Genomic DNA, 22,291 nt, shown 5'->3' on the forward strand with positions numbered 1-22,291 from the left:
ACACAACTGGCAGAATTCGATGCCAATGCACAACAGTAAAAAAGAATAAAACATAAGCAGTTAAATCCAGATTAAAAATAATACAAAATGCTTGAGCCATCCATCCACACAACCTTGCACATAAACCTTGGTCCAGACCGAGTGACCGGACACACGAGCCTCAGCTTGGCAGGGCGGAGGAGTCTAGGGTCACAATGTGCTGCTACGCGCATGCGTGGAAGCCTGCGAGCGCGTCTTTATTTTAAGGAGTCTATGGCCCAAGCCTGGCCGCTGTGCGCACGCGCGGAGGCCTGCGGCTGAGAGGCTGAGCGGCCAGGCGTTAGTGGCGGCTGTGCGCATGCGCGGAAGCTCAACTCCCGCCTCTCCCTGTGGCACCGGAAGGAAATCTTCCCGAGCAGGAAGCCGAACTTCAGAATGGTGAGTTTACTTTTATAATATCAGGAGGTTCCTTTCTGGAGTGGGAACAGGAGCCCGTGGGAGAGGCTGCGTGGGATGGAATGCGCTTGCGTTCCCAAAAGACAACAGAGACATGTGCGTTAAGTACATATACTGGTTGCTGTGAGTTTTCCGGGCTGCCCGGATTCCCCCAGGCAGGGAGCAGCCAGGCCTTGGAGCTGCAAGGCCATTCAGGGCTAGTCAAGCTGGCCAACCAACAACCTTCCAACCCAGGATCCCCCCAGGCAGGGAGCAGCCAGGCCTTGGAGCTGCAAGGCCATTCAGGGCTACTCAAGCTGGCCAACCAACAACCTTCCAACCCAGGATCCCCCCAGGCAGGGAGCAGCCAGGCCTTGGAGCTGCAAGGCCATTCAGGGCTACTCAAGCTGGCCAACCAACAACCTCCCAACCCAGGATCCCCCCAGGCAGGGAGCAGCCAGGCCTTGGAGCTGCAAGGCCATTCAGGGCTAATCAAGCTGGCCAACCAACAACCTTCCAACCCAGGATCCCCCCAGGCAGGGAGCAGCCAGGCCTTGGAGCTGCAAGGCCATTCAGGGCTAATCAAGCTGGCCAACCAACAACCTTCCAACCCAGGATCCCCCCAGGCAGGGAGCAGCCAGGCCTTGGAGCTGCAAGGCCATTCAGGGCTACTCAAGCTGGCCAACCAACAACCTTCCAACCCAGGATCCCCCCAGGCAGGGAGCAGCCAGGCCTTGGAGCTGCAAGGCCATTCAGTGCTACTCAAGCTGGCCAACCAACAACCTCCCAACCCAGGATCCCCCCAGGCAGGGAGCAGCCAGGCCTTGGAGCTGCAAGGCCATTCAGGGCTAGTCAAGCTGGCCAACCAACAACCTTCCAACCCAGGATCCCCCCAGGCAGGGAGCAGCCAGGCCTTGGAGCTGCAAGGCCATTCAGGGCTAATCAAGCTGGCCAACCAACAACCTTCCAACCCAGGATCCCCCCAGGCAGGGAGCAGCCAGGCCTTGGAGCTGCAAGGCCATTCAGGGCTAATCAAGCTGGCCAACCAACAACCTTCCAACCCAGGATCCCCCCAGGCAGGGAGCAGCCAGGCCTTGGAGCTGCAAGGCCATTCAGGGCTACTCAAGCTGGCCAACCAACAACCTTCCAACCCAGGATCCCCCCAGGCAGGGAGCAGCCAGGCCTTGGAGCTGCAAGGCCATTCAGTGCTACTCAAGCTGGCCAACCAACAACCTCCCAACCCAGGATCCCCCCAGGCAGGGAGCAGCCAGGCCTTGGAGCTGCAAGGCCATTCAGGGCTAATCAAGCTGGCCAACCAACAACCTTCCAACCCAGGATCCCCCCAGGCAGGGAGCAGCCAGGCCTTGGAGCTGCAAGGCCATTCAGGGCTAATCAAGCTGGCCAACCAACAACCTCCCAACCCAGGATCCCCCCAGGCAGGGAGCAGCCAGGCCTTGGAGCTGCAAGGCCATTCAGGGCTAGTCAAGCTGGCCAACCAACAACCTTCCAACCCAGGATCCCCCCAGGCAGGGAGCAGCCAGGCCTTGGAGCTGCAAGGCCATTCAGGGCTAATCAAGCTGGCCAACCAACAAGCTTCCAACCCAGGATCCCCCCAGGCAGGGAGCAGCCAGGCCTTGGAGCTGCAAGGCCATTCAGGGCTAGTCAAGCTGGCCAACCAACAACCTTCCAACCCAGGATCCCCCCAGGCAGGGAGCAGCCAGGCCTTGGAGCTGCAAGGCCATTCAGGGCTAATCAAGCTGGCCAACCAACAAGCTTCCAACCCAGGATCCCCCCAGGCAGGGAGCAGCCAGGCCTTGGAGCTGCAAGGCCATTCAGGGCTAACGAAGGCGGCTAACAATCAGTGCCAGCTAACTCCTCCCAACCAAGGAATCCACCAGGCAGGAATGGTGAAGCTTTGCTGTGTTTTATTTCCGGTGTGTTTTTGTTTTCCTGGGTGGTTTTATCCCTGTTGTTCCAGTTATTCTGGGCCCTCTCTCCCCTCCAGGCCACGGCCACGGACCGGCTGGTGGGCTTCGGCCTGGTCGCCTTCAGCCTCCTCCTCTTCGCCTACTACACCGTCTGGATCGTCGTCCTGGTAGGGCCTGCCCGGCCGGTTCCCGCCCCCCCACCTCCCGCCTTTTGCATTATAGAATGCACTTATTATAGATATTATGCCCTATATAAATATTCAGAACCCCTCCAGTTCTAATAATAATAATATCATATATATAATTAGCCTCGTGACTTGAAGGTTGGGTTGCTGACCTGAAGGCTGCCAGATTCGAATCCCACCCGGGGAGAGCGCGGATGAGCTCCCTCTCTCAGCTCCAGCTCCATGCGGGGACATGAGAGAAGCCTCCCACAAGCATGGTAAATACATCAAGACATCCAGGCAATGTCCCCTGGGCAACATCCTTGCAGACGGCCAATTCTCTCCAGAAGGAATTCCGGTTGCTTCTGACATGAAAAAAAATGCATTTATTAAATGTAATACATTAGGTCATATATACCGTAAATATATCCAGAACCTCTCCAATTCTTTTATTTTTATATATATATATATATATATATATATATATATATAATGCATTTATTATATATAATATATTATGCCATATATAAATATTCAGAACCCTTCCAGTTCTAATAATAATCTATATATATAAAGGAGTAATGGTGTCCGTTCATCCCACTAAACAACAAAAGTACAATCCCCAGAACCTAGAAATTTAGCAACACAACCCACCATCCTTGCCCCTAGGTTCCGACAACAAAAAGAAAAGAAAAATAAAGTCCTAATTAGAGGGAGAGAAATAGTTGTTTTTATCCAATTGCTGCCAGTTAGAAGGCTAAGCTCTGCCCACTTGGTCTCCTAGCGACCCACTCAGCCCAGTGTTAATAAAAGAATAAAAAATAAAATAAATACAAATAATACAATAAAAAACACTAAAATAATTAAAAACACTAAAAATAATACAGTAAAATACTATAATAACAAAATAACTAAAATAATACAACAAAATAATAAAATATAATAATTAAAAAAATAAGTTACAATAAAATTAATTAAAAATACAAATAACGTCAAATAAAAATTCCACAACAATTTTAAAGCAATACCACCCCCACTTTGCCACAGCAACGCGTGGCCGGGCACAGCTAGTAATAATATAATATATATAGTAAAGGTAAAGGTTTTCGTGACCGACTCAGTGGTAAATACAGTGGGTTGGTGCTCATCTCCATTTCTAAGCCGGCGTTGTCCGTAGACACCTCCAAGGTCATGTGGCCACTGGCATGACTGTATGGAGCGCCGTTACCTTCCCGCTGGAGCGGTACCTATTGATCTACTCACATTGGCATGTTTTCGAACTGCTAGGTTGGCAGGGGATGGGGCTAACAGGAGATGGGTGCTCATTCCGCTCCCGGGATTTGAACCTGGGAACTTTCGGTCTGCAAGTTCAGCAGCTCAGCGCTTTAACACACTGCGCCACCGGGGCTCCTAAAAGATATATAGCGACATATATATACGGATAGACAGAACTGTTTGGGGCCTCCTTGCCATGCGTGCCTCTCCCTGCAGCCCTTTGTGGAGCGCGACCACCTGATCCAGGCCTTCTTCCTTCCGAGAGAGTTCTCCGTCCTGATCCCCGTGGCGGCCGGGCTGCTCTTGCTCCTCTTCGTGGGTGAGTCCAAGCCCAGCCTCCTCCGCCGTCTCTCCCAAACGCCTCCCTTCCCACCGTCACGGCTCTGTCTCTCCTCCGCAGGGACCTTTATCGCCGTCATCACGTGGAAGAGCCGGGCGGCGGCAAAGAAGGCGGCCTGACGGGACCTTGACCGCCCTGTTGACGTTTTGCTCTTCACGGACCGAGGGGACGGAGCGCTCGCTGGGCATTCTCCCGTCCCTTTTGCACGTGTGTCCCTTTGCACCCTGCGGCAACAACAACAACAACAACAACATGCAGGCCGTGCTGAGTGTTGCTGCAGTCTTGTGACAACCCATGACTTGAACTAAAGGCTTTTGGATCGCAGTCCAGCAGAGTCGGCTTCCAAAGTCAATCCGGGGGAATCCGTGTCAAAAGTGGTTGCGATGACAATAAATAGTATATATATTTTTAGGTTTCTTCTTCCTCCTCTTTTTGTTTTGTAGAAATGCTGCGTACCATCTCAGAAAGTAAAGCTGGAATTCCTAGTCGTGAGACATGCACAAGTCTTATTATTACTGTTTGATTGGGATCGTGGTCCAATAATATATGCAAATTATTATTATTATTATTACTATTATTATTATTATTGAAGAGATGAGCAATGGCCCAATAATAAATTATTTTATTATGACACAGCAATATATGCTGTATTTCGTATCACAAAATCACAAGTCGGACACTTCCCAAGTGTCTAGGACTGTGTGATGTATTATTATTGTTATTGTTATTGTTATTGTTATTATTATTATGACACAGCAAACAAGATAGACATGCTGGATTTCATATCACAAAATCACAAGTCGAACACTCCCCAAGTGTCTAGGACTGTGTGATGTATTTTCGGGTGATGAGTGCAGATCCCAGTCGGGTGGCCTTTTGCAGTTGGCAGATCGTAATTTTCTCAATGTCTATTGTTTCCAAATGCCGGCTGAGATCTTTTGGCACGGCACCCAATGTGCCGATCACCACCGGGACCAATATAATAATAATTATTATTATTATTACTATTTAATTGGGTCACAGCCCAATTACAAATATGATTATTATTATTTAATTGGGTCATAGCCCAATAATAAATTTATTACTATTGTTAATATTTAGAACAATAGCCCAAAAATTATTATTATTATTACTATTATTATTATTTAATTGGGGTCATAGCCCAATAATAAATGTATTACTATTGTTAATATTTAGGACCATAGCCCAAAAATTATTATTATTATTATTATTTAATTGGGGTCATAGCCCAATAACAAATGTATTACTATTATTATTAGGACCATAGCCCAAAATAATAATATTTTTATTATTATTGTTGTTGTTATTATTATTATTATTATTTAGTTGGGGTCATAACCCAATAACAAATACAATTATTATTATTATTATTATTATTATTATTATTATTATTATTATTATTATTATACTTATATCCTCCTTTTTCTTTCTAAAAGGAGACCCAACATTTCCATAGGGCACATGCAAAAATATTATTATTATTATTATTACTACTACTACTACTACTAAAGGGATGCGCAATGGCACGGATCGCTTCCACTTGACACAGAACACTTTTGGGGCGGAATTTTCCCAAAGGCCGATAGGGCCGTCGAATTGGAAGGGGACCCCAGAGGTCATCCAGTTCAGACCCCGATTCGGCCACCATCAAAGCCCCCCCAAGAGATGGCCAGGCAGCCCCTGCTTCTGCGATTTAGAGCATGACGCGGCGGCATTCCACGGTTTCCCGGGAGACCGGAATGCTCCGTTGACCGCCCTGTGGCTTCTCCGGACGCGAGAGCGGTCAGGCCCAGCCATGTCTTCCCTGCAAGTAGGTCCCCAAAGGGTCGGGAGGGCGGATTTGGGTTTGGATCACGGAACATACATGTGTGGCGAACCCTCTGCCGTGTATACACTCGCAAGACGGCCAATTGTACACAGAGGTATATATAGGCTTTACCCATCTTTGGCATTTCCTTTTATGGGTGCCTTAAAAGACCTCCCTGCCTTTGAGCAGTATCTATTTACCTACTCACATTTTGCTTTTGAACCCGCTAGCTAGGCAGAAGCTGGGCTGAAGGCCAGGATTTCCAGAATCCTCCAATTCCGCCATATGTCATCCCATCACCCATTTCCTTTTTACAGATGCCTTAAAATACCTCTTTGCCTTTAAAGCAGTACCTATTTACCTACTTGCATTTTGCTTTTGAACCCGCTAGCTAGGCAGAAGCTGGGCTGAAGGCCAGGCGCTTATATATGTTCTTATAGACACTTGCATGAGGCAATGTTCCATTTGTGCATTTGTTATCAGATGCACACATGGCACACGGACCCGCCGCCACCCAACCGGGTCCCTGCTCGTTGTCCCCCTCCAGAGCGAGAGCCGGGAGCCCATGCGGAGGAGCCACCGGCGGGCCCCGCTCATGCACCGCATCATGTGGCGCATCCACGAGCAGTGGCAGCTCCTGGGCTTCTTCGAGATCAACCGCGACCACGAGTTCTACCCGCTGACCTGCATGCTCAAGCAAGGCCTCCGGGCCTCCCTCCAGCACGCCATGGACAACTGGTCATACCTGGTGAGGGTTGCGCCTGGCCTGGAAGCGTCATGGCCTTTTTAGCTGCCGCGTCACACGTGTTCAGAGAGGATTTGATGTTGGTGTGTAGGCATGTCTGTATGCAGGGCTCGGATGCCACCACAAGAGGGCAGCATAGAGATCGGAAAGATTGGATTTGGCCTCTGTTTGTATGTATGCAGGACTCGGATGCAACCACAAGAGGGCAGCATGTAGATAGAGATTTTGGCCCCTAGGTATGTATGTATGTATGTATGTATGTATGCATGCTGGGCGCGGATGCCACCAGAAGAGGGCAGCATGTAGATAGAGATTTTGGCCTCTAGGTATGTATGTATGTATGTACGTATGCATGTATGCAGGGCGCTGATGCCACCACAAGAGGGCAGCATGTAGATAGAGATTTTGGCCCCTAGGTATGTATGTATGTATGTATGTATGTATGCATGCAGGGCGCGGATGCCACCAGAAGAGGGCAGCATGTAGATAGAGATTTTGGCCTCTAGGTATGTATGTATATATGTATGTATGTATGTATGCATGCTGGGCGCGGATGCCACCAGAAGAGGGCAGCATGTAGATAGAGATTTTGGCCCCTAGGTATGTATGTATGTATGTATGTATGTATGTATGCAGGACTCAGATGCAATCACAAGGGGGCAGCATGTAGATAGAGATTTTGGCCTCTAGGTATGTATGTATGTATGTACGTATGCATGTATGCAGGGCGCTGATGCCACCACAAGAGGGCAGCATGTAGATAGAGATTTTGGCCCCTAGGTATGTATGTATGTATGTATGTATGTATGTATGCAGGACTCAGATGCAACCACAAGGGGGCAGCATGTAGATAGAGATTTTGGCCTCTAGGTATGTATGTATGTATGTATGTATGTATGTATGTGTGCAAGTATGCAGGACTCAGATGCAACCACAAGAGGGCAGCATGTAGATAGAGATTTTGGCCTCTATGTATGTATGTATGTATGTATGTATGCATGTATGCAGGGCGCTGATGCAACCATAAGAGGGAAGCATATCAATTAAGAGGATTGGCTTATGACTTCGAGGAGGGCAGTGCAGTGCATAGATAGGATTAGCTGCAGGCCTCTAGGTATCTGTGCCTGCAGCGCTCAGGCGCCACCACAAGAGGGCAGCAGATAGAAAGGTGTATCTTCTGGCGCATAGGTACATACGTGCACACAGTGCATGTGACTACTAAGACTTCTAGATCCGGGGCCATGCTTCTGCCCTTTCTGGGAAGCCTTTCTCCCATAGGGAGGAACCCCGAGAGTGTTTTGGGCGCTTTGTGCTCGGAAGGGGCCTCAAAGGGTGCAGGAATCCCCCGAAGTCCCAGCCGTGTGGCCCTTGGGGGGGGGGCTCTTGCCGCGCACATCTCCTCCTGAGCCGCCGTCCTTCCGTTCTCTTTCCCAGGACATCAACAGGGAGTCGGACTTTTCGCAAGTGCTGAAGCAGGCCCACGAGGTAGGAAGAGCTGGTCCTAACATTAATTAATGGCGGAGACGGGGTGAGACCCGGGGCCTTTGTGGCCTCTGAGCCGAACGGCATCTCCCTGCAGGGCTACGAGATGCGGACGTACGCGGGGCCCGTCTTCGCCTACTTCCGGCACTTCCTCGGCACGATGGACCTGGACTACCAGCAGTCCCTGTGCTCCGAGCACTCCTACCTGCAGTTCATCAGCAACTCCAAGAGCTCCGCTAACTTCTTCCTCAGGTGAGAGATGGCAAAAGGGGGGAAACGTAGAGATAGAAAGGATTAGCCATGCGTGCAGGGCTCGGGCGTAACCACAAGGGGGCAGCGTGTACATAGGACTAACTCCAGGCATATATTTACGCCTGTAGGCTGCACTCGGACACAACCACAAGAGGGCAGTATAGAGATAGAAAGGATTCGCTACCGGGTATCTATGTCTGCAGGGCTCAGGTGCTTCCACAAGGGGGCAGCATATAGAAAGGATTAGTTACTGGCCTCTATGTATGTATGTGTGCAGGACTTGGATGCAACCACAAGAGGGCAGCAAAGAGATTGAAGGGATTAGCTACTGGCCTCGATTTGTATCTGTATACAATACTCAGATGCTTCCACAAGAGGGCAGTATACAGATAGAAAGGACTAGCTCCTAGCCTCTATTTATGCCTGTGTACAATACTCTGATCCAACCACAAGGGGGCAGCATAGAAAGTAGGTAGACAGGATAGGTGCGTATGTAATGTATACAGAGGCTTAGATGCGGCCCCCCTTCCCGGGGTCCGCAACCTCCCTCTCCCGTTGCTCCCCCAGCCACGACAAGCACTTCTTCCTGAAGACCCAGAAGCGGCGGGAGATCCGCTTCATCCTGACCAACCTGCCCAAGTACCTTGCGCACATGGAGAGATACCCGCACTCCCTCCTGGTCAAGTTCCTGGGTAAGGTTTGCCTGGACGGGAAGCCAGCCGGACGGGCAGCAAGGCCTCCCTCTCCACGCTCACCCACCTCCTGCTCTCTTCCTCCTCACAGGCATCCACAGTATCATCATCCCTCAGCAAAAGAAGGTGAGTCCCCAACCCCCTGCCAAGAAGCAGGAAATCACATTCAAAGCACCCCGACAGATGGCCATCCAGCCGTTGAAAGGACAGGGAAGGAAACCAGCACCTTCTGGCTGCCCAGTCCATCCAGACGGGCCCTTTGTCCGTGTGATGGGGGACATTATCACCCTGGGAAGTGCTTCCATGCGGAGTCCATCTTCCAGATATGGTCAACGGGGTCTTTAGAGCGGTTCCGATCTGCCTAGACATACAGTATGCGTGTCATTTCCCTCTCCAGAAGTACTTCATCATCATGCAAAGCATCTTCTACCCTCACGAGAGGATCTTGGAGAGGTGAGTGCCATCCACGTCGTTGCCCTTTTGATGATTAATATAAGTTGGAAGCAACTGCACATCCCTAAGGATTGCTTTAGTCAGTAAATGTCCATTGATCATTAGACTCCTGAGCATGCCTGTAAAATTCTATAATTGGAAGCCACCCCATTAGGGGGGTGGCTGTTCCTTACTCAGGGTGCAGGACCAATTCTAGGTAATTTTCAAGTGTAAGCAAACAGTATTTTCGGCGCTGAACCGGTGCTCCAGGCCCCGGCGTCTAACAGCGCTCCGAGCGGATTTTGCGCCACCTGCCGTTGCTCTCCCAGCTTACAGCTTCAGCCGCCCCTGAGTGTGAGCTGACGTGGTCACCACTATTTTGGAAATTGTAAAGTGCTGAAATTCAGATCTGCTGTCCTTCGGTTGTGCCCAAAGCAGACTTCCCCACATGTTAAAGACATGTCCTGAAGAGCTGCTCCTTGCAGCGGCCCTGTCCTTGCTCTCCTTCCCTTCCAGGTACGACATCAAGGGCTGCCAGGTCAACCGCTGGACAGACGCGGCCCCCGAAGGCAGCGAGGTCATCATGGTCTTCAAGGACCTCAACTTCGGGGACAAGACCATCTGGCTCGGTAGGCTGCCCGTCGCCCCGTGTGTTGTTCTTTCTCTTCCCCTTGAATCCCATGCCTTGAAAGCACACGCATGCGCAGCCGGGCACTCGGCGCACGGCTTCCCTCTTCTCCTCTGTTGCAGATGAGCAGCGGTCCTGGTTTCTGCGCCAGGTGGAGCTGGACACCCAGTTCCTGAAGCGCCTGCACGTGATAGACTACAGCATCCTGGTGGGGATCCAGCCGCTCCGCGAGGACGAGCGCATCCTGAACAAGGCGCTGGTCAACATCATCGCCAGGACCACGATGTAAGCGTGAGTGTGTGCGGGTGGACAGGGTCCGCTTCTAGACCTCTGTCTCCAAACCTTTGCTCACCTTGGAGTTCCTTTAGAGCAGGGCATTTTGGACTCCAACTCCCACCATTCCCAACAGCCTTTTCCCCCTCAGCCGCTTAAGCATAGACAGGAACTTGGAAACGTGAACAGGAGACCGATCCTCATTAGCAACGTTGTCTCCTCTGAGATGCCTGAAGCCAAACCACTTAATTTATGCCCGTCCAGGCTCCCATGAGATCATGCCCAACACACCTGGACTTCAAGGTCTTATCTCGAATCCGCTGGGAAGACCTAGTTTGCTTGCTTTTCTTGCCCTGCATTCTCAAGTCTAATCTGCACTCCCTTGAAACCTCCTTGACGTTTTCGAGGAGGAAAAGGAAAGGGTCTGGGACTGTTAGGAATAGTGGGAGTTGGAAGGCCCAAGTTGGCCCATGCCTTTTCCCCCTTGGAACTGGACACTTCAGTCAATCAAGGGATCATCTACATACCCACGTTGTGGAAGTCCAAAACACCCACCCATGCCTGCTTTAGAGAATGAACACCAACACTTGATCACGCCATACGTACGAATCAGGTCCGACGTACGAATCAGGTCCGACGTACGAATCAGATCCAACGTACGAATCGGGTCCGACGTACGAATCGGGTCCGACGTACGAATCAGATCTGACGTACGAATCTGGTCCGACGTACGAATCTGGTCCGACGTACGAATCAGGTCCGACGTACGAATCAGGTCCGACGTACAAATCAGGTCCGACGTACGAATCAGGTCCGACGTACGAATCAGGTCCGACTTGCGAATCAGATCCGACGTGCGAGGCGCAAGTGAACCATTGCACAGCCCTCTCCCGTATCTTCTTCCCACAGGTCGATCAACCAGAGTCTGCGCAACCCCTCCATAATGACCCTGGACGGTGAAGGGACGGGCTCCATGACGTCCTTCATCCACCGGACCATCTCCAGCCTTGACCAGTTCTACAAGCTGTCCCCGGAGAGCAAGACCACCCTGCACACCCTGCTGGGGCTCTACCTGAAGCACCGGCCCAGCGTGGAGGTCGACCTGGACCAGTCGCTAAAGAGCGAGACGCTGACACGCGACATCCTGACACCCTGCATCCACTACGATGCCAGCAGCGCCTCCGATGCGGAGGCCAGCAGCTCCACCCAACCCTTCGGTGCCACGGCGCCCAGCCGCATCACATGGGGCAACATCAGCCTCACCGACGCCCCTTTTGAGACGGACAGGAACCTGCGCCTGCTGCCCAACTCCCGCAACCCGCTCCACGTGGTGGACGGGCCCGAGGACCGCTACTTCCTGGGCATCATTGACTTCTTCACGGAGTATGGCTGCCGCAAGAAGCTGGAGAACATCTGGAAGAAGATCCGTTACGGGAGACAAAGCTTCTCCACGGTGCCACCGCGTACCTACGCCCGGCGGCTGTGCAAGTGGGTGGAAGAGCACACCGAGTGAAGGCCGGTCAGTCGGCCGGAGGGGAAGAGGCCCTGGGCGGGTGGGCAAGCGGGCGGTGGAGGGAGCCAGCCTCCATTGGCGCTGCCCCGTGCAACTTACAGGCCGGCAATCGATGCAGACAATGAACTGAAAGACTGGCAAAGGGAATGAACAAGGGGCGGACAGTTGCCGTGTCTGCGGTGGAAGCCCGCCGTTGCCCCCGACTCCGCCACAAGGTGGGAGACCCATAGGACAGTCTATGGGCAAATGGGGGGCGGATGAAGCCGAGCCATCCTGGGCTTTGGACCCAGCGGCACTGTATGTATTCGGAGACTCGCAAATATCCCAGGGTCGTGATCCTCAATACAAAAACGTTGGGTGTGTTTTGTACAGTGGAATCCAAGATCACGGATCAGGAGGCATCCGAGAGCCCTCATGCCACGCAGTTCCAATGCACGGGCGGGGAATTGGGGGTGGAGAGAGGGATGTATGTTCTTCACCGAAGGAATTAAAATGGCTTGCTATTATTGTTTTTAAAAAATACGGTTTGTTTGCACACGGTATGTTTTCGATTCTGAGAAACCCCCCAAAAGGCCTCCATCGGTCCCATGACATCATTCCTCGCACACCTGCTTTTTCTCTCCTCTGAGAAAACCCAGTCTGTCTTGGCTTTACGTTCTGCCTCCTGATCTCAAGGCGACTGGATCTGGAGAAACGGTGGTCTCCCAATTCTCCTCCAAAGGCCGATTCCCATGGGAACTGAGACCACCCTGTTACCTGGGAACAGCCTGGAGAGTCCAAAACATTTCCCTCCCTGCTGTCTTTCACAGACTCCTTGGAAATTACAGGTTGCAACCCATCATCTATCCCTGTCCAGGGTGAAAGAAAGAAAGACAGAACCCTTGTCTGTTGGCGGCAAGTGTGGACGGTGCAGTCGGCCACCTTGATGAGCACTGCAGGAGTCTCCAGTGGCCTAGGGCAGAGGTCCCCAAACTTTTTAAACAGGGGGCCAGTCCACGATCCTTCGGACCGTTGGAGGGCTGGACTATAGTTGGCCACCAAGCAATATAATAATAATAATAATAATAATAATAATAATAATAATAATAATAATAATAAATAATAATACATCACACGGTCCTAGACACTTGGGAAGTGTTCGACTTGTGATTTTGTGATACAAAATCCAGCATATCTATCTTGTTTCCTGTGTCATACAATAAACTAATAATAATAATAATAAAATTAACAATAATAATAATAATAATAATAATAATAATAATAATAATAATAATAATAAAGAGGGTTGGAAGAGAGCCTTTGGGCCATTTAGTCCAACCCCCTTCTGCTTTTGTGCACTGAAAGCACAAGCAAAGCACCCCTGACAGATGGCCACCCAGCCTCAATGTTAATAATAATCATAATAATAAATACATCACACAGTCCTAGACACTTGGGAACGGTTTGACTTGTGATTTTGTGATACGAAATCCAGCATATCTATCTTGTTTGCTGTTTCATACAATAAAATAATAATAATAATAATAATAATAATAATAATAATAATAATGGTTGTAAGAGAAGAAGAGGCCCCATGGGTCATTTAGTCCAACCCCCTTCTGCCCTTGTGCCATGGGGGCCGGATAAATAGCTTTGATGGGCCGCATCCGGCCCCCGGGCCTTAGTTTGGGGACCCTTGGCCTAGGGGATAAAAGCCTCCTGACTTGAAGGTTGGGTTGCTGACCTGAAGGCTGCCAGGTTCCAATCCCACCCGGGGAGAGTGTGGGTGAGCTCCCTCTCTCAGCTCCAGCTCCATGCAGGGACATGAGAGAAGCCTCCCACAGTTATTTACATCCATCTATATATATAAATGAGTGATGGCATCACGGCAACCGGCAAAACAACAAAACTACAGGCCCCTCCAACCTCGAAATTTGACAACACAACCCATCATCCATGCCTCTAGGTTGATAAAACAAAAAGAAAAGAAAAATAAAGTCCTAATTAAAGGGAAAGGAATAATTGTTTTTATCCAATTGCTGCCAGTTAGAGGGCTAATCTCTGCCCACTTGGTCTCCTAGCAACCAACTCAGCCCAGGGGACAGGCAGACTTAGGCCTCAATTAGGCCTCTTCCACAGATTATCTAATTTGCACTGGATTATATGGCAGTGTAGACTCAAGGCCCTTCCACACAGCTATATAACCCATTTGTAATCTTATATTATCTGCTTTGCACTGGATTATCTTTACCTTAACTACCACCAATTTCTCAATACTTTATTTCGCCACAGCAACGCGTGGCCGGGCACAGCTAGTTGCTATCTAATTTTAGGTCTCCCAACAGAAACGATCTTCTGACAGTCCTCTTGCAAGGACAAGAAAGATCCACCATAATCAGAGTCAGCCTTTTTATCCTGAAAGCTATCAAGAAAAGAGCACATTTCCTGAAAGAAGAATCGGGAAAATAAGATTTTGTCGGCAAACAGATGGTCAGCTGCCTGTCCTCCCATCCTTTTTGCCTTGTTTTTATTTAGAATGGCCATATGACTGGTCAAACAAATAAATTATTATTATTATTAAAACATCCGGGCAATGTCCCCTGGGCAACGTCCTTGCAGACGGCCAATTCTCTCACACCAGAAGCAACTCGGGTTGCTCCTGACACGAAAAAAAAAAGCGCACTGCAGCTTCAGCGCCTGGCTGCTTCCTCCCTGGACATCATTCCATGGATATAGATAGAGTCCAGTGATGCGGCTTCTGTTGGAAGTCATGGAGAGCGCCTGACTCCCAATGGCAGCCCAGTGCCCCCTCCTTCCCTCCCTCCCTCCCTCCCCCAAAAGGGAAGGCCCGGACCCGCCCCTTCCCTTCCTCCCACGAGGCCTGGGGCCCCGCGTGGGCGGAGGAGGAGGAGGAGGGGGAGGAGGAGGAGGAGGGGGAGGAGGAGGAGGAGCCCGGCCGGAACGAAGGGGGAGGGAGGGAGGGAGGGAGGGAGGCCAGGCTGGAGGAGGAGGAGGAGGAGGAGGCCGGCAGGTAGGCATCTACCGCTCTACACATCCCGCCATCCAGGCACCCCTCCCTCAGTGACATCTCTCTCTCTCTCTCTCTCTCTCTCTCTCTCGCTATCCCTGCTTGGTGGGAGGGAGGGAGGGGGGGGGGGAAGAAGGAAGGAAAGAAGGAGGGAGGGAGGATGGAAGGAAGGAAAGAAAAAAGGAAGGAAGGGAGGGAGGGAGAGAGAGAAGGAAAAAGGAAGGAAAGAGAAGGAAGGAGATAAAGAAGGAGGGATGGAGGGAGGGAGGAAAAAGAAGGAAGAAGAGGGAAGGAGAAGGAAGGAAGGAAGGAAGGAGAGAAGGAAGGAAGGTGGGAGGGAGGGAGGGAGGGAGGGAGAGAAGGAAGAAGGGAAAGAGAAGGAAGGAGATAAAGAAGGAGGGAGGGAAGGAAGGAAGGAAGGGAAAGAAGGAGGGAGAGAAGGAAGGAAGAAGGGAGGGAGGGAGGAAGAGAAAGAAGGAGGGAGGACGGAAGGAAGGTGGGAGAGAGGGAAGGAGAGAGAGAAGGAAGAAGGAAAGAAGAAGGAAGGAGATAAAGATGGAGGGAGGGAGGGAGGAAAAAGAAGGAAGAAGAGAGGGAAGGAGAAGGAAGGAAGGAGAGAAGGAAGGAAGGAAGGAAAGAGAAGGAAGGAGATAAAGATGGAGGGAGGAAGGGAGGAGGGAGGGGAGGATAGAAGGAAAGAAAAAAGAAGGGAGGGAAGGAGAAGGAAGGAAGGAAGGTGGGAGGGAGGGAGAGAAGGAAAGAAAGAGAAGGAAGGAGATAAAGATGGAGGGCTGTTCAGCAGTGGAACTCTCTTCCCCGGACTGTGGTGGAGGCTCTTTCCTTCTTTGGAGGCTTTTAAGCAGAGGCTGGGTGGCCATCTGTCGGGGGTGCTTTGAATGTAATTTCCTGCTTCTTGGCAGAATGGGGTTGGACTGGATGGCCCATGAGGTCTCTTCCAACTCTACTATTCTATGATTCTATGAGGGAGGGAGGGAGGAAAAAGAAGGAAGAAGAGAGGGAAGGAAGGAAGGAAGGAAGGAAGGAAGGAAGGAAGGAAGGAAGGAAGGAGGGAGGGAGGGAGGGAGGGAGGGAGGATGGAAGGAAGGAAGGTGGGAGGGAGGGAGGGAGGGAGGAAAGAAAGAGAGAAAGAAGGAGGGAGAGAAGGGAGGAAGGAAGGAAGGAGGCAGGCAAGAAAGTAAACATGAAAGAAGGCAGTCAAGCAAGTATCCAAACACAAAGATACACCGCTATGCAAGCTTCCAAAGCATCACCGACATCTTCGTCAAGCATTAAGTAATTAAAAGAGGGAACGTGGGGAGGCTGTTAGGGCCACAGACCTGAGACAGTTGAAACAACACAGGCTGCAGGGGGAGCGAGGAGGGCCAAGGGCGGCAACACAACTGCATATCTAGTAACAACAGCAACAAAATAAACATTCCTACTGAGACCTGATGGGCCCCGCCCTGTGCAAAGGGCACGGTTTCTGGATTTTGGACTCCATGTGCTGGAGGTGCGGTTTCTGGGGCCTCACTGAGGACTAGCTGCTTGAGCCGGCCTCCCTCTTGCTTCTCCTCCTCTGCAGGGTGTTGCTCCCCAAGGCGGATACATGGCTGAGAAGACCCCAAAAGGATGCCGGTGCTTGTAAGTATTGTAAGTACGCCAGGCCTCAATCAGATGGGTTCTGGGTTGCTGCGAGAAGGCCATTGATTTAGAGAGACAGACTTTGTTTTGATTTCTTGTTAGTGTGGTGCTGCTCCGTGGGGTTTGTGAGACCCCCAAGGGCCACCCAGTCCAACCCAGCAGCGGGATTGTGTGGTTATGAGGCAGGCATGGGCGCAAACGTGGAGTGTTTTGGACTCCAACTCCCACCATCCCTAACAGCCGATCTATGCAACTCCAATGAATGTTATCAAAAGCCTTCTCTGCATCCAAGAACATCAACACTCCTTGCTGTTCTTTATACCGCTGCAGATATTTGTATGTATATATTTTATCCTTTACAATTTTATCTTGTAAATTGCCTAGAGCATCATGGATGAAGGGCGATTAATAAGTAATTAAATGATGATGATGATGATGATGATGATGATGATGATGAGATATTATCTGGCGGGCACGGGCAAACTTCGGCCCTCCCTCCCTCCAGTTGTTTTGGACATCAACTCCCACCATTCAGGCCAGGAATTGTGGGAGTTGGAGTCCAAAAACACCTGGCGGGAAGGCCAAAGTTTGCCCATGCCCAAGCTGCATTCTTGTACATGCTGGAAACCGCCCTGAGTCTTCTCGAGGAGATGGAGCAGTATATAAACAAAAGATTATTATTATTCTATAATTAATATTATTCTCCTCACAGGGTTGTTGTTGCAACGTGTAAACATTCCCCCCTCTCTCTCTCCATGAAGTTTCTTTGCCCGCTATGAGTGGCGACAGGCCTTAAACCAATTACGCTGCCGGTGGGAAGCCTCTTAAAAGCACACCGCGCTAAATCCATATCCACTTAGACCGCGCAGGGGTGTTTTGCAAACTAATTGGGCAGGAAGAGGATGGGTGTGGGCCGCTGGCGGGTCTGCCGAGCATTGTTTTGGGAGAGGAATGGCTGGAAAATAGATCAAGTGTCGTCCGCAGGTTTGCACATATACTCCAGAACCCATCGGCAGCCATGCGCGTCCCTCCCTCACTATGCGCTGCTGGGATGCTTTGGAACAAACCTACACCTGGTTTAAAACAAGGCGGGCACGTAGAAGTAAAAGAGAGTTTCACCTATGCTGACGATTGTGCCATCACCGCCCAAGCAGAGAGCTGTGAAATGGTTGAACAGAAGCTTGAGGTGCTCTTACTGCCTATTACAGAGTTTCACCTATGCAGACGATCTTGCCAAGCAGAGAGCTGTGAAATGGTTGAACAGAAGCTTGAGGTGCTCTTACTGCCTATTACAGAGTTTCACCTATGCAGACGATCTTGCCAAGCAGGGAGCTGTGAAATGGTTGAACAGAAGCTTGAGGTGCTCTTACTGCCTATTACAGAGTTTCACCTATGCAGACGATCTTGCCAAGCAGAGAGCTGTGAAATGGTTGAACAGAAGCTTGAGGTGCTCTTACTGCCTATTACAGAGTTTCACCTATGCAGACGATCTTGCCAAGCAGAGAGCTGTGAAATGGTTGAACAGAAGCTTGAGGTGCTCTTACTGCCTATTACAGAGTTTCACCTATGCAGACGATCTTGCCAAGCAGGGAGCTGTGAAATGGTTGAACAGAAGCTTGAGGTGCTCTTACTGCCTATTACAGAGTTTCACCTATGCAGACGATCTTGCCAAGCAGAGAGCTGTGAAATGGTTGAACAGAAGCTTGAGGTGCTCTTACTGCCTATTACAGAGTTTCACCTATGCAGACGATCTTGCCAAGCAGGGAGCTGTGAAATGGTTGAACAGAAGCTTGAGGTGCTCTTACTGCCTATTACAGAGTTTCACCTATGCAGACGATCTTGCCAAGCAGAGAGCTGTGAAATGGTTGAACAGAAGCTTGAGGTGCTCTTACTGCCTATTACAGAGTTTCACCTATGCAGACGATCTTGCCAAGCAGGGAGCTGTGAAATGGTTGAACAGAAGCTTGAGGTGCTCTTACTGCCTATTACAGAGTTTCACCTATGCAGATGATCTTGCCAAGCAGGGAGCTGTGAAATGGTTGAACAGAAGCTCTCCGAAGCTTGAGGTGCTCTTACTGTTTGTTGGGATGAGAGAATAGTCTGCCTCTTGTCTCTCCCAACACAAAGTCCCATTAGACTTGTCCTCCTGGGTGGTCCATCTCCCTTCCTTCTTTTCTCTCTTTCAGCCTCGTGTCTTCTTCACCCTGGTTGCGTTGTCAGCCGGCTCCTTCCTCTACGTCCTGCTCTGCCCGCGCTTCTGCGTCCCCTTGTGTTGGCTCAGCTGCCGGCGCCTGGAAGAGGAAGGACGGGAGGGACGGTTGCTGCCGGAGGCGCCTTCGGATGCCCAGTTTGCGGGTTACATCAGCGTTCCAGAAGGGAAGGTGAGTCTGCCGCAGCGGCAGGAATGTTGGCCACTCGATCCACAGACACGGCATGGCCCGGTCCTGGGGTGTCCTTCATGGCTTAGTCACATCCCATCCAGGTGACTGTCAGGCTGCCTCTGAAGAGTGGGCAGAAACTCCATCTGGTCTAAAGAGGTTGCTCACTGGGGTGAAGAATGAGCTGGGCTTCATGGTCGGGTGCTCACCCCAACCGGGCTTCGAACTAGGTAGATCTTATTACATCTCCCGTTCTCTCCGTCCAGCCCTTGGCCCGCGCGCCATGCCGCCACTGCGCAGTGGTCTCCAGCTCCGGGCAGATGCTGGGCTCCCGCTCGGGGAAGGAGATTGACGCCAAGGAGTGCGTCCTGCGCATGAACCAGGCCCCGACGCAGGGCTTCGAGGAGGACGTGGGCGGGCGCAGCACCGTCCGGGTGGTCTCCCACACCAGCATCCCCCTCCTGCTGAGGAACCAGTCCTACTTCTTCGCCCGCTCGCGGGACACCCTCTACGTGGTCTGGGGCCCCCCCAGGCTGATGAGCCGGGAGAAGACCGGCCTGGTCTACAGGGCCCTCCTGAAGGTCAAGGAGATGTACCCCAGCCTCCGCCTCTACACGCTGACCGAGGAGATGATGGCACACTGCGATGCGCTCTTCCAGATGGAAACCGGGAAGGACAGGTGAGGGAACGGCTAGAGAAGACACAGGATAGAGGTTGGGCTGGACTCCCCTCTCGCTTTCCCCCTGAGAATGCTGCTGCCGTAATAACTCCACGCTCGTATGGAATGAATGACGTGGTAGGGGGACAAGTTCTCTTTGCTGCAGGAGTCAGATTATGGAAGCCAAGTACTCGTTCCTGTTTCTCTACTCGCATTTGTTTTCGAACCGCTAGGTAGGCAGAAGCTGGGCTAAAGGTCAGGAGCTCACCCCGACCTGGGCTTTTGGTTGGCAAGTCCCATCCCTGCAGTGGGAATGTGGCTCTTCTCCCGCACGCACGGCTGACGCTTGTCTCGTCTCTCAAATTGGCAGGATGAAGTCCGGCTCGTTCCTCAGCACCGGCTGGTTCACCATGGTCCTGGCCATGGAGTTGTGCGAGCAGATCTTCGTCTTCGGCATGGTCAGCGAAAGCTACTGCAGGTACGTCCGGGACAGGGAGGGAGGAGCTGTGGGATAGATTCGTGAAATGGTGACGAAGCGCACGCCTTTGAAAAGGAAGTGTCTTCTTTGATTGGCAGGAACCAGAGCCAACCTCCCGTGCCTTACCACTATTTCGAGAAGGGGCGGCTGGACGAGTGCAGGATGTACCTGGCGCACGAACGGGCCCCGCGGGGCGGGCACCGCTTCATCACGGAGAAGGCGGTCTTTTCCCGCTGGGCAAAGAAGAGGAACATCGTCTTCACGCATCCCTCGTGGCCAGAGGGGTAGCAAGGTCCACTCCTGCAGAATATTCTGCCACTTGACGACTTTGGCTGTGTCCCGGACCTGGAAGTTTTGGCAGAACGGAACATTCTGCCTTTTGACGACTGCCTTGCTTGAAGACACCTCCGGCTGTGTCCCGGACCTGGAAGTTTTGGCAGAACGGAACATTCTGCCTTTTGATGACTGCCTTGCTTGAAGACACCTCCGGCTGTGTCCCAGACCTGGAAGTTTTGAGAGAACAGAACAGTCCACCTCTTAACAACTGCCTTGCTTGAAGACACCTCTGGCTGTGTCCCGGACCTGGAAGTTTTGAGAGAACGGAAGAGTCCGCCTCTTGATGACTGCCTTGCTTGAAGACCCCTCCGGCTGTGATCCAGACCTGGAAGTTTTGAGAGAATGGAAGAGTCCGCCTCTTGATGACTGCCTTGCTTGAAGACCCCTCCGGCTGTGATCCAGACCTGGAAGTTTTGAGAGAACGGAAGAGTCCGCCTCTTGATGACTGCCTTGCTTGAAGACCCCTCCGGCTGTGATCCAGACCTGGAAGTTTTGAGAGAACGGAAGAGTCCGCCTCTTGATGACTGCCTTGCTTGAAGACCCCTCCAGCTGTGATCCAGACCTGGAAGTTTTGAGAGAACGGAAGAGTCCGCCTCTTGATGACTGCCTTGCTTGAAGACCCCTCCGGCTGTGATCCAGACCTGGAAGTTTTGAGAGAACGGAAGAGTCCGCCTCTTGATGACTGCCTTGCTTGAAGACCCCCGGCTGTCTCCCGGACCTGGAAGTTTTGGCGGAATGGAACAGTCTTCCTCTTGACGACTGTCCTGCTTGAAGACCTCTCCGGCTGTGATCCAGACCTGGAAGTTTTGAGAGAACGGAACAGTCCACCTCTTGACGACTGCCTTGCTTGAAGACCCCTCCAGCTGTGTCCCGGACCTCTAAGTTTTGGCAGAACGGAACATTCTGCCTTTTGACGACTGCCTTGCTTGAAGACCCCTCCGGGTGTGTCCCGGACCTGGAAATTTTGAGAGAACAGAACAGTCCCCCTCTTGACGACTGCCTTGCTTGAAGACACCTCTGGCTGTGTCCCAGACCTGGAAGTTTTGACGGAATTGAACATTCCGCCTCTTGACGACTGTCTTGCTTGAAGACACCTCTGGCTGTGTCCCGGACCTGGAAGTTTTGGCGCAGGATTAATTTGGGGAGGCAACTCTCTGAACGGCCCTTTCTTAGACTGTATGAAGTCTTTCCAGACCCCACAAGTCAAGAACGTGGGTCTTTTATTTATTTCTTCCAAGGACGGGCCTGATCTTCCCGAGAAAGGAGGCCGGTCCTCAACCCACTTTTGGTGACGACGCTGGCTTCAAATACTTAAATGTTGTTAGAACACAAGCTACATTGTGCAGACATTCGGTTGCCGAGCAAAAGAAATCCCTTTCTCCTTTGTTCCCGGGGGGAAAGTGCAGGGTTCGAGCATTAATCCCGGGACAACGTGGGCGAGCAGAACATAGCTGTGAGGTTTTCCACCAACATGGATGTCTTTGTTCTTCACATTGTCTCCTTTCTTTGGTCTCGTATTTGTGTGTGTGTATGTGGGTGTGTGGTTTCAAACAAGCCATCAGATGAATGTCCCACATTTGGGTACAAAGCAGGCTTATTGATGTGGTGTGCGAGCAGCACTTCCTGTCCCTTCCCCTTCCGGTGCTCTCAGTAGCGTGTTGCCGCATAGGAGAAGCATCGTATTGAAAGGAGAAGTAAATGTCATTTTAATCACTTTGGAAGGGGATTTTGTGTTTCTAAAACTCCCCGAGAGGCCAAAATAGTGAGTGATTTATTCATTAATTTATTACTTATTTCGGGGCGGATCGCAGAACATATACATGGCAA

General features: G+C 51.2%; 3 protein-coding genes across 8 annotated transcripts; all 3 read left to right on the forward strand.

Moving 5' to 3' along the window:
* The first annotated feature begins 279 nt into the window (after positions 1-279).
* Positions 280-4,532, forward strand: dpm2 (dolichyl-phosphate mannosyltransferase subunit 2, regulatory). Of its 2 annotated transcripts, none has more exons than XM_062960185.1 (4): positions 280-417; positions 2,420-2,509; positions 3,998-4,100; positions 4,182-4,532. In XM_062960185.1, the coding sequence occupies exons 1-4, from the start codon at positions 415-417 to the stop codon at positions 4,238-4,240; spliced, it is 255 nt and encodes an 84-aa protein (XP_062816255.1). In that variant the 5' UTR covers positions 280-414; the 3' UTR covers positions 4,241-4,532. The 2 variants fall into 2 exon arrangements, with proteins under 2 accessions (XP_062816255.1, XP_062816254.1); XM_062960184.1 differs by having other exon boundaries at positions 404-531.
* A 1,003-nt stretch (positions 4,533-5,535) lies between these two features.
* On the forward strand, positions 5,536-12,821 carry pip5kl1 (phosphatidylinositol-4-phosphate 5-kinase like 1). Its single transcript, XM_062960172.1, has 9 exons — positions 5,536-6,697; positions 8,129-8,179; positions 8,274-8,428; positions 8,996-9,120; positions 9,212-9,246; positions 9,518-9,573; positions 10,069-10,181; positions 10,303-10,465; positions 11,363-12,821. The coding sequence occupies exons 1-9, from the start codon at positions 6,398-6,400 to the stop codon at positions 11,964-11,966; spliced, it is 1,602 nt and encodes a 533-aa protein (XP_062816242.1). The 5' UTR covers positions 5,536-6,397; the 3' UTR covers positions 11,967-12,821.
* Positions 12,822-14,955: 2,134 nt separating this feature from the next.
* st6galnac4 (ST6 N-acetylgalactosaminide alpha-2,6-sialyltransferase 4) lies at positions 14,956-21,955 on the forward strand. Of its 5 annotated transcripts, none has more exons than XM_062960566.1 (6): positions 14,956-14,976; positions 16,556-16,623; positions 18,801-18,995; positions 19,259-19,671; positions 20,021-20,128; positions 20,227-21,955. In XM_062960566.1, the coding sequence occupies exons 2-6, from the start codon at positions 16,603-16,605 to the stop codon at positions 20,414-20,416; spliced, it is 927 nt and encodes a 308-aa protein (XP_062816636.1). In that variant the 5' UTR covers positions 14,956-14,976; positions 16,556-16,602; the 3' UTR covers positions 20,417-21,955. The 5 variants fall into 5 exon arrangements, with proteins under 5 accessions (XP_062816636.1, XP_062816638.1, XP_062816635.1 ...); XM_062960568.1 differs by having other exon boundaries at positions 16,556-16,614; XM_062960565.1 differs by lacking the exon at positions 14,956-14,976 and adding an exon at positions 16,096-16,266.
* The last annotated feature ends 336 nt before the right edge of the window (positions 21,956-22,291 follow it).

This window comes from Anolis carolinensis, unplaced genomic scaffold (genome assembly GCF_035594765.1).
Source record: "Anolis carolinensis isolate JA03-04 unplaced genomic scaffold, rAnoCar3.1.pri scaffold_7, whole genome shotgun sequence".
Taxonomy (NCBI): domain Eukaryota; kingdom Metazoa; phylum Chordata; class Lepidosauria; order Squamata; family Dactyloidae; genus Anolis; species Anolis carolinensis.